The sequence below is a fragment of the Pseudopipra pipra genome, chromosome 3 (genome assembly GCF_036250125.1).
Source record: "Pseudopipra pipra isolate bDixPip1 chromosome 3, bDixPip1.hap1, whole genome shotgun sequence".
NCBI lineage: Eukaryota > Metazoa > Chordata > Aves > Passeriformes > Pipridae > Pseudopipra > Pseudopipra pipra.
Window position 1 is genome coordinate 14,554,143 of NC_087551.1, and position 16,527 is coordinate 14,570,669.

The 16,527-nt window shown below is 40.4% G+C and overlaps 1 protein-coding gene across 44 annotated transcripts in view; it reads left to right on the top strand.

The window, feature by feature from the left end:
- The window catches only part of NRXN1 (neurexin 1), a 711,526-nt gene that overhangs the window by 642,419 nt on the left and 52,580 nt on the right, over positions 1-16,527 (top strand). The window contains exon 1 of one of the 44 annotated variants that reach the window (XM_064647964.1): positions 15,195-15,272. The exons of 42 other annotated variants lie outside the window; for them this stretch is intronic. In XM_064647964.1, the coding sequence (XP_064504034.1) occupies positions 15,240-15,272 (33 nt within the window). In that variant the 5' untranslated portion in view covers positions 15,195-15,239. Of the gene's footprint in view, positions 1-15,194; positions 15,273-16,527 lie in introns of those variants that run through there. One more of the 44 variants, XM_064647963.1, reaches the window with a different exon arrangement.

Genomic DNA, 16,527 nt, shown 5'->3' on the forward strand with positions numbered 1-16,527 from the left:
CTTAATTTTTCCATATGTTTCCCTTCGTATTTTTCATTAATTGGCCATTTTTATAATTAACTGTATATTTCTAAATTTGCTCCTCTACTGAAAAATTTTGGTTGATTGCTCTCTGTATTCTTCCTCCTTTTTGTTTAGCTTATTTAATCATTATTATCTTTCCCCCTCAAAACCTATTCCCCATTTTTTTTTTCTGAAGCAACATTTCTCAAGTTGCCATTTCTCATTGAACTTTAGCAGCATCCTTGCAACTGCTAATTCCCTATGGCTGTTGTTCATTTGCAGCCTTTTTTTTTCCTTCCTGGGAACACAGAGGTGACTAATTTCAGCAGTTAAACTTTCAAAAAAAAGTTTCTAAGCCAGCACATGTGGAAGTGGGATCCTCCTGTCAACGCTACAAGTAGCTGTGTTTTTGAATGGACTTTTATATGGTACATGCAAGTGTGAGTGCAGGAGGAGGTTTTATTGCTTTGTGCAGAACATGTGCCTCATCAGGAAGTCCATATCAGTAACCTAACAGTGCCAATGGTAGTTTCTGTTCACCTGCTGCTAATCCACTCATGTAGGCTAAGTCTCCATTCTAGTTAGGTTGATGATTTGGTGAGCCCTTCCGTGATTGCCAGGGAAAGGGAGGAAAGACCTCAGCAAATTTATATGGAACCTGTCTTGTTTTGTATTTGTCTGTATATTTCTGCTTTCAGTGGATTTTTAATCTGCAGTGTCATTTTTTGCCAAAAATTGTCTAAACTCTGTGTTCCTTCTTTCCTGTGTTTGCTTTCATTTCTGTTTAAAAAATACTGGAGAAAGGGAGAAAGGGGTCGAGAATAGAGGAGTCTAAAAGCTTTTGGATGAAAGCAAACATAAAATATTCACTTATTTAAAAGAATCATAAAGATCATAATCTGTGACACTGTAAAATTGGGGCTTTATACAAGCTTTCTTGTGATTTAGTCACTTGTAAGAGGAACCAGATTTGCTTAGGTTTTTTGTTTGGAGGAAGTGTTTTTTATTTTCAGAAAAAACAAAGCCCTCAAGGCTTCTAATTATGGAGAGAAGGAAAGGCATTGGGTACCATTTCTTGTTGATGTCATAGGTGGAATGACAGGTCTCACATTTGGGATAGGTTGGTTAATTTCAGACTATTAAATCACCACTCAGTCACTTAGTGGCAGCACTGGTCTGCCATGAAATAAAAACATAGGGTGGTCTTCACAAAGCAAGATGTAGTAACAGCCTCTGAGAAAGGTGCTTTCTTCTTTGTAGCAAAGAATGTGTTACATGTGTCAGATTTCAACACTGGGAAAATAATTGGTTGAGGTGTGTATTTCTTGGGTTTCAGCTGTAAAAGTGTTCATGAGAAGCCACCACTTGTAAGAGAAAAAGATGCATGAACACAGCCACCTGTGCCACTATTAAATTACCTTTCTTTTGCTTCTTAGGTTGAAATAGGCCTATTTTTAAGGCTCTCATGATAGGAATTTCTTTGGAGACCAAGATGTTTAACCACACATACACTTAGTACCTGCATAGCTTTTCAAATAGCTCATCTTAACTCCTTGGGAACTTTAACTGGTGGCTCTTGTATCAGGTCCAGCTATGAGAGAGTGTTGCTATTTCATTTCGGAATTGTGTGTGCAGTGCTTTTGAAAGAACATTATTTTGTGGCAGAAGTTACAGGTGTTCATGTAATAAAACAACAATGACAGTGCTGTGTATTTATACAGCCCTTTCCTAACAGAAGACTTCTGATGTCAAGAAGGGTATGATCATTTTATTGTATGCTGGGCTTTATCTTCATAGCCTGTCCTTGTCAGAGGATAAATGATCTAGGAATGATCATCTAGTGCTTGAAAGGTCAGAACTCCAACAAATGGATGAGGTCATGATCCTTAGTGTTGTCTCATTCATCGCCCTCAATGAAATTATGGGAAGAAGTTTTCTGACCAAAGTGGGTTGCACCATTGCCTCAACTTACTGCAGATCTTGTCTTGAATCAAATTGCTGAATATCTCCAGACCTTCTTGACCAAGTTTCATGGTCCTTTTGAAATCTGATGTTCCAAGGGCCAGGGGGTTAATTGCTGGAGTTAACTCTTCTAAAGGTGCCTGGGCAGAGACAGTCTTTAGCAAGCAGAAATTGTTCTTCTCAATGCAAGTAGAGAAAACAAACTTATCTGCAAATACTTACAGTTACAAAAGGAAACCCCCTTACTCAGAAGTGCTTTTCTGGCTCTTTGTGTGAGCACATGTTTAAGGCATCTGTGTGCAGTGATTTGCCAGTAGTCTTTTAGCCACAGTACATTCTGTTAGGAAAATCTCTGAGAGATATAAAATTTTTTGTATTTTCAAAACAATTAATCAGAACACGAAGAGGTTTTTATTACTTCTATGCTGCTTTTACTGGGATTGGAGATGTGAGGAGAGGCTGGCAAACACTAGGCAGACAGATCCAAGAAACGGTAAACTGTGTTTTTGCAATCAATAAAAGTTGTTTTAAAAATTTCATCCTTCAGTTCCCTGCTTGTTTCTAGCTACTAAATCCCATGAAAAAGACATATCTTATCCTCTGCTCCACCAGTTCAGATGTTCAGAGCCCTTGCTAAATTAACAGACTGGTTATTGAGAAAAATAAAATTACATTTCCGGATTGGATTTATGATTCTTATGCAAATGTAACTGCCACATTCTGTGCAAAAAACACATTTACACATTTAAAAGCCTGAAAATAGCAATAATCCTGTTCAGGAGCAACTCTAGTTAATACTTTCCTCTATAGATTTGACTATTCATTAATAACTTCTGGATTGTTATTAGAATTGTTTTATTATAACATGTAATTTGCTTGAACTGACTACATCTTTCTCAAAATGGTTTTAATTACAGAAATAAATGACAAAGCTTAGTGGAGATGCTTATACAACAGTGCAGTTATTTTCTGTATGCCAACTGGAAACTCATTTTTAACAGATGGAATTCACCAGTCTGCAAAGAATGAATATAAGGCCTTAAAACTTTACTTAATCTGTCTGAGAAAATATGAACATGGTGTCATACATGCTATTTCTTCTTAGCTTCTGTACTATTAATCAATTATCTGTTACAGCTGCAGAAAAAAATCCAAAGAGTTGTTCATTTTACTGAGGATGTATTTGGCTATTAGGATCAATTTTATATGTCAACAAGATGTACCATTGTGGGTTAGAATAAAGGTATGACTCCAAATATTTCCTTTTCTCTATGGGGACTGATACATTTATCTTTCTTCCTTCTAGTGGTGTGGGCAGTACTGTTGCAGATTCTTGGTCCTCTCTTTTTTTGTTAGCATTCTACCTGACTGTTCCTGCAGCTCTTGTTTTCTTTATAAATCAGTAGGTAAGACCTTCCAAATTCTGGCTGTAGATAGCCATAAGATGAAGGAAGGAGTTAAGATGCAACCTACCAGGAATAGAAAATATTTTGTTAGAAATAGAAAATAGAAATATTTTGTTCCTAGTTGATGAGCTGTTTGATTGCAAGTCTTGCCTATTCTTTTGAGACTCACTAATGAACAGCAGTAAAAAAGTAGCCCAGGAGTAGCTCAAAAAGCAGAGGTGCACTGATTAGGCGTGACAAAAAGAAAGCAGGCATTGCCAGTATGGAGAAAATAAGGGTGTTGGGCTGAATGACCCTGTGGACTGTGGTAGGAGCAGAGAGATGAATTCATTTGTATCAAGTGCAAGATTACATACTTCAGAATAACAAGACATTGAGCTACAAGTTAATTGTTCATCAGTTAGAAAGGAAAGAGAAAAAGCTAAATGACAACAGAATGAGTAAGCCGGATTGTTGCGGCTCTGGAAAAGGGAATTGCACTGCTGACCCCTATCAAGGGAGGGAAAACTGACAAAGATCCTGTCCTAAAAGGTAAAAAAAAAAAAAAGGGTATTGCTCCACCAACCAGTTACCCCAGCTTTATGTGGCACTTGCAGCATACCAGTACTCTGCATCCACAGGAAATGTGTGTCTTTATCCCAGCGTACTTCAAAACCACACAACATTAAAGTGTAAGAACAGCTGAGATTTCACATCCTTGCTCACCTGATGTGATCTCATTCACATTTCTATCTTCTACAAGAACATGGCTTTGTTTTAACACAGCAAAACCTAGAGTACTTCATCCAGCTCTGATGTCCCCAGTTGGTGCGAGTCCAGAGGAGGCCACCAAGTTGATTAGAGGGATGGGACAACTCTCCTATGAGGGAAGGCTGAGAGAATTGGTTTTTTCTAGGTTTCAGCCTAGAAAAGCAATGGCTTTGGGGTGACCTAACTGTGACTTTCCATTACCTGAAAGGAGCCTACGAGATGGAGAGGGACTTTTTACAAGAGTATGTAGTGACAGAACAAGGGAAAATGTGTTCAAGCTGAAAGAAGGTAGGTTTAGATTAGGTATAGATTAGAAGAGATTCTTTACTGTGAGGATGGTGAGGCACTGGAACAGGTTGCCCAGAGAAGTTGTGGATGCCCCAATACTGGAAGTGTTCAAGACCAGGCTGGCTGGAGCTCTGAAAATCCTGGTCTAGGGAAGGTGTCCTTCTCCATGGCAGGGGGGTTGGAACTAGATGATTTTAAGGTTGCTTCCATCCCATGACTAGAAATGAAAATAAATTAATCAGTGAGGGGAGATGACTATTTGTGCCAAAGTATTGAAATGAGGTGAGATGAAACAGGGATAAACTGGTCACAGATAAACTTAGGTTGGGAACAATAAGAGGATATTGAGAGTGGTGTTCCAGTAGGAACAGTCAGGATGCTTGGTGTCAAATAGTCAAAAGTGTGAGTGTTTGGTAAAAAGGTCCTGTGCTGGTTATGATATGGATCTAGCCCTGTTGAACCAGAAGACTTCTCCAGCTCTGCCTCTCTGGGGGACTGAGGAGGCCTCTGGTCCCACCTCTTGTGCTCAGAGGGAATAGTCCTAGTGAGAGATGGACCCAAACAAGAATGACCTGGCATGGCATCTGGCAAAAATAGCTAAGGAAGATTTTATAAAGAAAGAAATGTTAGGCCAGTAAGCGGGACACAGAGATTTTTTTCTAAATTTTTTTCTTTCCTATTGGCATTTTGACTTTGAAGGGCTGTTTGAGCCTTTTCTGGATTTTGGACACCAGAAACCTCTCAGTCATGTGTGCCTTTGAGACCCCATGCTCCTCAGAGCTGATGCTGTGCTTATACTTTGCACTAATTAAACATTTAGAAACAATTTCATAAATAAAGTAAATTGGATCACCAGTCATGAACTCCAAGATAAAATAAGTTGAATGTGAAAATTATGTCAATTAGAAGTGCAGTGACTTTTGACTTTTTATTATTACAAGCATTTGCATCTGTATCTGTATTTTTTTTAAAATCTGCTTCTATCCTTCCCAGTCTTGTTCATTTGATGATTTATGCATTTGATACAACAATATTATGTTAAATATTGACAAGTTTGTGATTTAAACCTGACTGTGATTTGAGTTGTAAATGTTTCTTATGGACCTAAAGGCTTAAATTTAACATTAGGCTGATTTTATTTATTTTTATTGTTTTGATGTTGTAGCAAGACCAAGCAAGGATATACTTAGTTCATTAACAATAAATGAGGAAATAGCACAGCTATGCTGTCAAGGAAATGAAAGAGCATAGAAAATACATTCAGGACTATTTAATTAATGGTTTTACTCTGCATTGTCCTACTTTTTATTTTGCAGTCTTTTTTAAAGCACAGAAAACATTTTTGATAGACAAAGAATAATTATCCTGGTTGCTTTCAATTAAATAAATATACACGTCTAGAATGCCAAATAAAATTCAATTATATTGTTTGAAAAATAAAAATAGGGGGAGAGAGGTCTGAGCAGATGACTGTCTGTTTCTGTAATCCATGAATATATGAATATTGTGATGGACAGTATGTTCCTGCTTCTTTATTGTTAGAGTTTAGGTGCTAAATACACTTCTACAGTGGCATAAAGAAGGCCACTCCAATGGCACCAGGGAGCACCTGGCTTTGCTGCCCGAGGATGCTGCTGGTCCAGCATAGCTGTGCTAAGACTTCTTCACAAAGCTTTGGTGGAGAAACCTAAACCTGTTGGGGAGCCCTGAGGGAGAATAACATAATCCTTGCCTTCCTTTCTTTGAACAAAAATATCCTCCTGTGGCCATGGAGTTCTCCCTAGCCCAGAAGGAGGTGCTACCTCCAGCAGCCAGAGCTGACTGACCTCTGAGGCTCAGCTGGGGCAAAGCAGCTGTGAATTTTACTGCAAAGAAAAGAAGGAAAACCAGATTTGCATTTCGCTTGTTTTGATTCCACTACTTAAAACTAATCTCAGGGAGGTTTTTTATTTTCTTGAAAGCTGCTTTGTACTGACTAGCCCTTGGTATTTGTCAAATTCTTTGTTTTCTCTGCATATTCCCTGCTGGCCTGCTCAGAAGCTCGTTAAATTATGAGGATTATTCAGAGCTGCACTGGATAATAAAATGGTCTATTGATTAGTAGACTTCTAATTACTTGTCTCTTAGCATGAAAGAGAAGTAAGAAGATTTGATAGTAAACAAAGCAGAAAACAAATAGGGTGTTTCCAGCACATAGGGGTGTACATGCTCGTGTGTGGCCTTGTACATGAATATTGTAATTTCCAGTTTATCATCATGAGCTTATTTGACTGCTTACAGAACTGTGACCTGCACAAGCAAACTGTTTGACAGATAATCAACCAAAAACTATCACTCCTTAATTTTTTTTTCTGCAGTACCCCATGTATGCACTGGAAGAATAACATCATGATGAGCAATATGTTTTTGATTTTTCATTTCTTGTCATAATAACATGAAAGTTATGGCTAATTTGCGTTTTAACTAGGTATGTAGTGATAGAAATGAATATAAATAGTGTGTCAGAGTTTTCTTTGAATGGTGAACACCAGTAGTTAGTGAACCTTTCTGCCTTCATCACATGCCTCCATACTGGTTCAACATTTCAAATCACCTCTGATCTTCTATAGAAATAACGCATATTCCACCTTCAAAACAGTTTCTCTAAAAGCACACATTTTAAAGCTGTATGTGGAATTTTTAAGGATGCAGATCTACAAGGCTTGTCTAGGAGTAGAGTAGAGCTGACAGCCTCTCCTCCTTCCATAGCACTGAATGGTGGGGTGATGGCAACACTGCTCGCAAGAGGACTTCTCACTTTTGCTAATAGGTGATTGTGCTTCCCTGAGAGGTATGAAAGCAGGGGACAGACTATGGGATGTTTTGAAAAGTAAGGATTAAAATCCTGGCAGAATTGCTGTTGATTTCCGAAGGACTAGGGTTTTTCACCAGCCCTTTAATGCCTCTTCCATGATCCACAAATCTCCTTCTGTGGATTTCTGTGGGCTCTGTATGCCCGACTTGTGGGGTTTTTTTCCTAATCTCTTTCTTTAATGCTATTAACTTCAAACGAAAAAAAACAACTAATACCTCCCCCCTCCAAGCTCTGTATAGTTCTTGCCTTTGGCAAAATGGCTGAACCAAAGCAGTAATTTAATTAAAGTGTGAAAATAATAATTCTTGTGAAGTGTTAAATTCTGGTTTTGTTGGGGATTTTTTTATTTTTTTTTTGTTAAACCTGTCCAAGTATCAAGGGCTCGGTTTCATGTTGTTATGCCCTTTTAAAGAATATGAGTTTCTCATTCAGAAATTAAGTAGTTCCCTTTGCTTTTAGTTCTGTCTGTGGATTGATATTACTGTGGTGTAGTTTTCATGGCTCTTCTAGTTTGTTTGGTTTTCCTCCCTGATAAAAACCCTTTCTTTTTAAACCTGACTGCTGGGAGAGAGGAAGGTGAGCAGCCCTGTGCTTTATAGATGTAAGCACTCTTGTCAGCCCATCAGTCTCCTCATTTCCCATCACCTGGAGGTTGATGTCAGAGCATGATATTCTCTGCTAAATGTGAATTTCTTCATTAGTTTTGCAGTCTTCCTCTAGGCCTGTAATTTAGAGTCCTCCTGAAAACCAGCACACAACTGCACCCATTAATTAGCTCTTCATTTGAAGGTTTCTTTCTTGCTGTTTCTATCCTTGTCAGCTTACAGCAGGCTCAGCTGCCTTCAGCTACTGCTTGAATCCGTTATCCACGTCAGTCGCCCTTCCTGTAAAAACCCAACGCACATGCTCAAGGAAGCCCCGAGCATCACTGTGACCACAGGAAAGCCACCCTCTTTACTGTGCTGGGAGAACAGCCAACATCACATTGTGTGTGCTTTTGTGGGTGTCTGTGTAGTTAGTCAATAGCTGCTTTATTTTTCCATGGAGCACACAAAAGAGACACGGCCCAGGCTCTGCTGTTTACCTGATGTAACAGTCAAAACAGTCTTCTGAATAGAGAGCCAGCAGTAGGCACCCAATCTCTGCAGGCTTCTCCACATTAGGGGGTAATGGAAGCGTTTACTAACAGCCAAAGAAATTATTTATTAGGATATGAAACCTTTAATTTAGAAGGAGGGTTTCGCATTCTCTTTTTTTCCCCTTATACTCCCACTCTGCAAAACGTAACAAGGCCAAAATTTAATGCATTTGTACATCTATTTCTAAGCTATGTGGGTGTCTCTGATAAGGTATGATTTTGAAGTAGAACAAACAATATATTCGTAGCAATCTTCTTTGAACCAACAAGGTTTTAGAAACTCAAAGATCCAGATCAATCAAACCCAGTATATTACATTCTCCGCTCTGTTAGTTTTAGATTTAAACTGTTTTATAGATGTTGAAATTGCAATAAGGATTCCCCAGCTGCTAAAAATGGCTCTGATAGAGTAGGGCAAAGTCACACCTGGAGAAAATACACTGGAAACCGATACTTCATCTTTCTTTTTGCTCCCCTAACTACCCGGTACAACAGGTTTCTGTCTTATGGTATGGATTTCATCATCCTGTACACATTTTGGTGTAGGCAGTTGCCCCTGTTATCCTTACCAGAGGCTGACCCTGCCAAAGGTGATGAGAGAATTACTTTGAATCTAAAAAATTTGTGAAATACACAATCATATTGAAACATCAAATGCTGACAAAAGTGTGAAATCGTATAAATAGATTTATTATTTACAGAGCAACTGCAGTTGCTCCCAGCTTATTTATTTGTGTGCACACAGATGGGCCTTATGTACCCAGGAGGAAAGAACACAAAGACTTTTATTTTTTTTTTTCTTGTTCATATTTGGGGGAAGAAAACGTGACCTCTGACATGCTCTCTCAGAACAGGGCAAAAGGCAGATGTGGGCCTTTCTCTCCTGATACTCCCCCCCGACCTGTTTTCACTTTTACAACTTCTTGTGCTTCTCCTGGAAAACATACCTTGATGGTGTGCTGCTTCAGGTATGGGAGTTCTTTCTCCCCTCTCCTCTGGATCCTGTTGCTTTTTTGCAGGAGGAGAAAAACCTTTAGGTAATTTAGAAGTCTTCTCTCAGCCATGCCAAGCTCGACCCTGTTCCCCAGGCCCATCTGAATGCCCAGGAGGCTCATCAACACTGCTGAGCCTCTGGAGATAGTTCAGGTTCCCTAATAAACCCCCTGTGCCTGAACTGACACTCACTGAAGTGAGAATAACACCTCTAAAATCTCTCGTTGTTGGTTTAAAATAACAAATCAGAGACCCGATCCATTGTTGCTCTGCATTCTCTTTGCCCCCCTACAAAAGAAGCAGAGGGGTCCCATGTGAATCACCTGTGAGGATTTAGGGCTAGTTTATTTAGGACTTTGTGACCTGTACAGAGGTGCACTTGGTGCAGAAATCAAGGCACATAATCCCTTTAGAAGTCTTTTAGACAGTGGACAGTCAGGTGCAAGTTAAGAGAGCCTCAGTACTTCCTAAAGACACAGGGGGGCAAAACCCCTTTTCCCAGCCAGCACAGTATAGCAAAGGTGAATACATTCTAGTATCGTTTGTGTAGACAAAATGGACCCTTGTGAATAATTAGACATTGTAATTCTGGATTATTTTTATTTAGAAAAGCGTGGGCATCATATGTCCAAAATTTCAGAATGCTGCTCTGAGTTTGTCTTATGTTTGATTATTTTTTTCCCACAGAAGGGTGGGAAACACTATTTCTACATGTCTCCTTTTGTAGATAGTATCAGTCTAGGAGGAAAATTTCTTTCTTCAGCTTTAAACATGCTTCCATCAATGTTTAATTTTGCCATTTTAAAATTGCTAAGGTTTGCAGCTGTCCACTTTTAATCATCCTTGAAAAGATTTCTATACAGGTAGCTAACTTCTTTTCCCTTCCTAAATCTGTATCTATGTCTCTTCCCATGTAATTTGTCCCCTCCACTCTAGAAAAGGCAATTAGTACCTATATTAAAGCAGATAGGTGTGAGCAATCAGGTAGTGTTAATATTTGCATGGGTAAGAAACATAATTTATAGAGCCAATTGAGACAAAATAAAGGTGCTCTATATAATTAGTATAATAGCTGCATGCCATCATTTTCCCATTGCACTATTATGACTCTGTTGATTAACCAGGTGTAAAAGGATTTGGAAAGACCAGGAACAAAAGCTAGGACATGGTAAGTAGGAGGTAAGAGGAAGCAGAGAATGGAAATATATATGTGCCCAGCACAACAAGTACATTTAATCTGTTTCTTGACAGTACGGAATTGGGAACTAAAGTCTGAGAGCTTCTGTTAGTTCCAAACAGGTAGGATTGATCTAAATTATGGTTTCTTGAGAGAGTAATTTTTTCCAGTCACAGTTTTTCTGCTTCCATGTGCTTAAAAAAAGGAGGAGGATCTTGACCTTTTAAGCAGTGGAAGGCAGTTCTCTTGGAGATTTTCATCACTGTCGAGCTTTTTTCCTGTGATCCATGGGAATGGAGGTACCTGCAAGCTGGCTCGATGGGTGCAGTTTGGCTGACATGATGGGAGAGTTCAGACCTCCGGGAAGGAGATTACAGACTTCCTGCCAGAAGGGGGTAATTTTGTCACAGGTGCAAGTACACTAAGTGTTACAGAGATGACAGAAAGTGTTGACACTGACACTTATTTCCCAGAGTTCAGTAGTTTAGCAGAGTGGAATATTGCAGAAGTCTCCAGGGGAAAAGTGAAGATGTCACATTGATGACATCCCAAATATCGCCCCAGTTCTCCCGTGAAAACAGTAAGGCTACCTCCTTAATACCAACTCTCTCTGGATAGGAATGACTTTGTGCATAGGTAATTATGAAATTAAAACTCACTGTAGACAGCAAACCCACGTACACCTCAAAGTCGTTAAATACATTTCCAAAGGACAATCCTGGGGGGTTTGCAGGTGACTGGGCATGGGCGGAGGCCCACCTGACCATAAGAGAGATGTGACTCTCAAGTTAAAATGAGAATTTAATCCCTAAGGACACATAGGCCTTTATATTTAAAACTCACATAACTTTCATGCTCATTAAGCACGTTAGAAGTGGTGGATAATATATAAAATATCTTGTTCTCATCTCAAACAGCTTAACCTGTGCTTGCCCTTAAGTTGAAGTGTAAGAACTGAAGGCTTCTGCCTGTGTCTGAACTGTAGATGCAAATTCTTTTGATAAAATTGTATAAAAAAGAAAAATCAGGGTTTTTTTGCTCTTGAGTAGATCTTTTTCCTAGATAAATTACAATAATTTTATAAAACTGCCTGTTCAGTGCAGTACCAAGGATTTTAATGATGATATGTCTGCACAGTTCCTGTCTAGTTAATGAAATATGTATTATATTTAGATTTAAATCAAATCTCAAGTCTGGCTTCTTCTGTTCTTGGTTTTGTATGGTGGGTTTTATGTCATTTTTTGTCTGTGTGTTTTTCAAGGATAATGCTGTTTTTGCATTTTAGTAACTATATAGATTTGTCTTTGTGATATTTACTACACTGTCCCTAGCTATGAAATATATGCTATACAACTAATTTCATATCCGTCACTGCATTGACAAGCAGGTTTTTAAGTGATATTTTGTATAGTTTTGGCAAAATGCATACATTCAGCAAAACTCTCATGTACAGCTTGAGAATGTGTACTCAAGCAAATTCAGGTTTATTGCTTTCTTGCATTTAGTGTTATTTTTTGGTATATTTGGACTTGATTCAACAAAGCACTCAGGAGTTTACTTAAATGCAAAGTTACAAGTACTTAAATGTAAAGGCAGGTACATTTCTAACTGCTTTGCCATACTAAGCTCATAACACTTACAGTGTCTTCACACCCTTTGGGTAAAATTTATCCTAACCACATTGTCTATTGTATTTTCATATACCATAGCACACCACACATGATGCACACATAGAGCTGCATCTCCATGAAAGGCAAAAAAAACCCCTGAACTTGGCTAGATGGAGTGTTATTCTCCAGTAGAAGCAATTCCATTGCAAGCTGGTTTTTGCTGGACATCCAGAATCTGTAGGATATACCTTTCTGACCTAGCACAGCTCATAGCAAGCTGTGCTCTGCAGCATTTCTCCCAGCGCTTCAGGGCAAGGCTTTTCAAACAGCATTCCATCCTCACAAACATCTGCTCAGCATTTGAGAGGAGTCAGGATCTGCCATCCATCTTTATACCATTCCTGTTACTGCTGCATTAGTTAGTCCCCTGGAAAACACCATACAGAACATATGACAGTCCGTTACTGTTAATGGTGCTGTTGTAAAATCACACTTCTAAAAAATACCACCTCAAGCAAAATATTGTGGATAATTTAGCACTGTCTTTCAGGAAAGCGGATGCTGGAGTTTGTGAAAGTTTGTCTTAGTGAATGTGAAAGGACCCCACTGTTTGAACCACTGGAAATGGTACTTACTATTCTCATTTAGATAATTTTCTTAATGAAAATAGGAGTGTTTTTCTTACTTGCTTTGCCCCCAAGATGAACACCTTTCATTGAGGACACAGCCCTGACAGGGGTGATTGTCAGACAAGCCACGGAAATCAATGCTGATGCCAGAAGGGCAGTCAGAGCACAGATGCCAGCCATGAGCATTGCCTTTCCTGTCCTCTCTCCTGGTCCCTGAGATGGGATGTGCAAAAAAGGCTTGGAATTTTGACCGTTGCCCACAAAACAAAACACTGGATAAGCAACCACATAATTATGGCCTGATGGTGTCCTCTGCTTGATGGACCCCTCTTCACAGAGGGGACAGGTGCAGAGCCAAGATACGCGGATTCCTAGGGTGCTCCTTGGAGGGCCAAAAACTGCTCTGGATGGATATCCTGATAGATTTACAACTCTGAGAGCTATCAAAATATAGTGTTCAGCTCCAGAAGACCTTTTGATTTTGCTGGCCCACACTTAAAAAACAATGTGTAGAACAAGTGAGGAGAGTGCTTTCTGCGCCATCAACTGGCACATTGTCTTGCAGTTTTGCAGTTGCAGGGTCAAGAGTCAGATTTCACCACAAGGCAGGTGTAAGAGCCTGAGGGCAATGACTTTCCTCTAATTAGAGCCACCTCATACCGACAGACATTTAACAGACAGTGACAACACTTCTAACAAGCTATGAAGTGTTTCTTTCAGCATTAACTACCTTAGTTGTGACTTAATTGCAGCCAAATGAATATATGTAGAGAGCACCCGTGTCCACAAAGCAGCCTTGCTTTGTGGCTTTTATATTTCAGTTCATCGGGAAAGGAACACCTGTTACACATGCTTATAATTTAATAACTGAATATTAAAAATCTAGGCACTACTATGAAAATCTACCAAATATACTGAGCCACATATCTTGGGGTTGAACCTGGCTCTGTTTAGAGGAGGGAGATGTTTTTCATACAGAGTAGATCTTATTTCAATTTATTTTTTCATGATGAAGTGTATCGAGGCATTGCATTGTATTAAATTTTTTTTACTGGTACGTGCTTTGGCCATTAGCAGGAAGGTGCATGCAGACATATTGCTTGTCAAATGCTGTTGCAAGTTCAAAATGCCTTTAGAAACAGGTAACACACTGCTGCTGAAATGGATGAGTGAGGGTACGGCATGTCAGGGCAGCCCTACCATCTCTGAGCTCCTGTCAGGGCAACTGCAAAGTTAGTTTCACTTGACTTTTTCATCTCTCACTTGTCTTTTTCCTCAGCATAGGCATCCATTATTCAAACTGTTTTTGAGGGCTTCTGGAAAAGCCCTACAGGAGAGTTAAGGTGGGAGCTTAGTAACTTGCAACTGTTGGGATTCATGAAAACTGTTAAAGAAAAAAAACACAAAAAGGGAAAAATTCTCCCTGGGACAAATCAAAGTAAAATGGTGTTGTTTTAAAAGGTGACTAGACGTTGTGGTTGGATTTTGTGGGGTTTGTTGGCACGATCTGATGAACCTGTTTTCGGAGGTTGCTTGCTCAAGGTTGCTCCGGCAACTGTGCATCGCCGGGCGGCCGATCTGGCTCCGGCCAACGCCAGCAGACGCTCATCACGGGCTTCCATATGGCAGCCCAGACGTGCTGTGCTATCTTCCCACAGCATCTTCCCCATCGCTTCCCGCGCCGGGCGGGCGCTGGGCGCGTCGCGTAGGGAGTGCACAGGTTGGGGTGGGGCGAAGGGGTGGGGGTTCCAAAATGACGGCGCGCCCTCCCGTATCGAGGCGTTTGCGAACTTGCTCGTCGGGGTCTCCCTGGCTTATTACTGGGACTTTTAAAACGTTAAGATAACGCTGCCGAGGTGCCAGGTTGACGTGGCACGCCTGCTTTGCCGGAATGACGGGAGACAAACCATTCCTCCACCACCACCCCCCTTCCCGCGCCAGCCCGGGGCGCGGGGGGATCCGCGGGTGCGGGCAGCGCCCGTTCCGTCCCGCAGGGCGGTGTGCGGGTGCAGTTCCCGGGTGAGGGTTCCCGGGTGAGGGTTCCCGGCGCGGTTCCCGGGTGAGGGTTCCCGGCGCGGTTCCCGGCTCCTGGTGCGGTTCCCGGCTCCCGGTGCGGTTCCCGGGCGGTGGCTCCGGGGGTTTCCGGGCGCGGCCATTGGCTGTGCGGCGGCGCGCGCTGATAGGCCGTGAGGATGCGCAGACGATTCATCATCGGCGGGTCCCGCGGAGCGCGCCTGTCACCAGTATTGATTTCAGAGGATGGACTAAATTCCCTAGGATTTCCATTAAGAATTAAGGGCGGGAGGGGTTTTTGGGGGAGAGGGGGTGGGGGGGGGAGAAAGAAGGAGAGGAGGGGGAGGAAAAAAAAAAAAAGGAAAGGAAAAAAAAAAAAAAAAACAACTGTAAGCACGCAGGGTAGCCAGGCAGACATGGATATGAGATGGCACTGTGAAAACTCTCAGGTAGCTTCTTCTCTCACAGCCGATGCAGCGCACAGGCGAAGCACTGCCGCATGCAGGGTTTAAGATACCTTTAGGCTGACAGCAAGGAGGAGAAAGGAAAAAAAAAAAAAGGCATTTATGCCGATTTACTGAAAATGACTTTTTTTTTAATTAGAATACGTCTCCTTGGAGATTGCATGTCATTAATATTAAGATCAAATTTCTGCACGATATATGTTTTAAATCTAGAAAAGCTTTTAAATGTGTTGGGTTTTTTTTTTCTTTTCTGCTCCAAGAAAATAACGCTTTGGTACCCAGAGCATGGATGCTGCTGGTTTTTTTCTCTTCTGCTTTTTTTGAACAATAGAGCCTTTTTTTTTTTAGCATGTTTGCTACAAATTGTTTAAAGGAAAGGAAAATCGAGAAGAATCAAATAAAAGCATGAATAAAACCTGCTTCAAATAATTGCCAGGCTGCTTTCTTTTTTAATAATCTAGCAATTATTTTGGCTTAAATGATGCTTAAACCCTGACCATGCATGCTTTTCATCTTGGCTTAGAATATGTGTGTACGTGTGTGTGTACGTATGTGTGTACTTGTTTTGATTTGATTTTTTTTCAGTGAGCATTTGCACAACGGGAATTCCTGTGAGTTTTATGCATGCTTTGATAAGAAAAATCGCATATAAATGAATGACTGTATCTGATTGACTAATATTTGGTGATATATAATGCAAAGTAGTTTCATTTTTAAATGAGTTCATTCTAATCTTTCGGGGGAGGGTAAATCGCTGCATGTTTATGACAATGAACGTGTTTGTGTATTTTTTAAAGGTTGGTTGTTTATTTGCTTGTTTCTAACACGTAAGAGCAAGGGGGGGTCCATTTATTTATTTATTTATTTATTTATTTATTTATTTATTTGTAAAGAACAAAGCTCCAAGGCATCTAATTTAAAAGACCTTTGATTACAAAGCTTTCCATATTACCTGAAAACGAGCAGAAAGGTATGCGTTTGTGGGAGCGCTCAGTTCCTCTGGGGAGGTTCATGGTCTTTTTAGCTCCTTATTCTCCCCAAGAAGAGTTAAAATGCCGTGGCACTGTCGCGCCTGCACGCACCATGGGAATTTTGCTGGCAACACCAGAGCTGGCATCAGGTGGGACAGGTGTATCATGATAGTAGGCGAAGGCAAAGGTGAGGATGAAGGTTGCCGAAAGAGGTTAAAGGGCTTTTAAAGCAAGGAAGCAGCAGCTTCCATCTTTACATAAACCTCTCA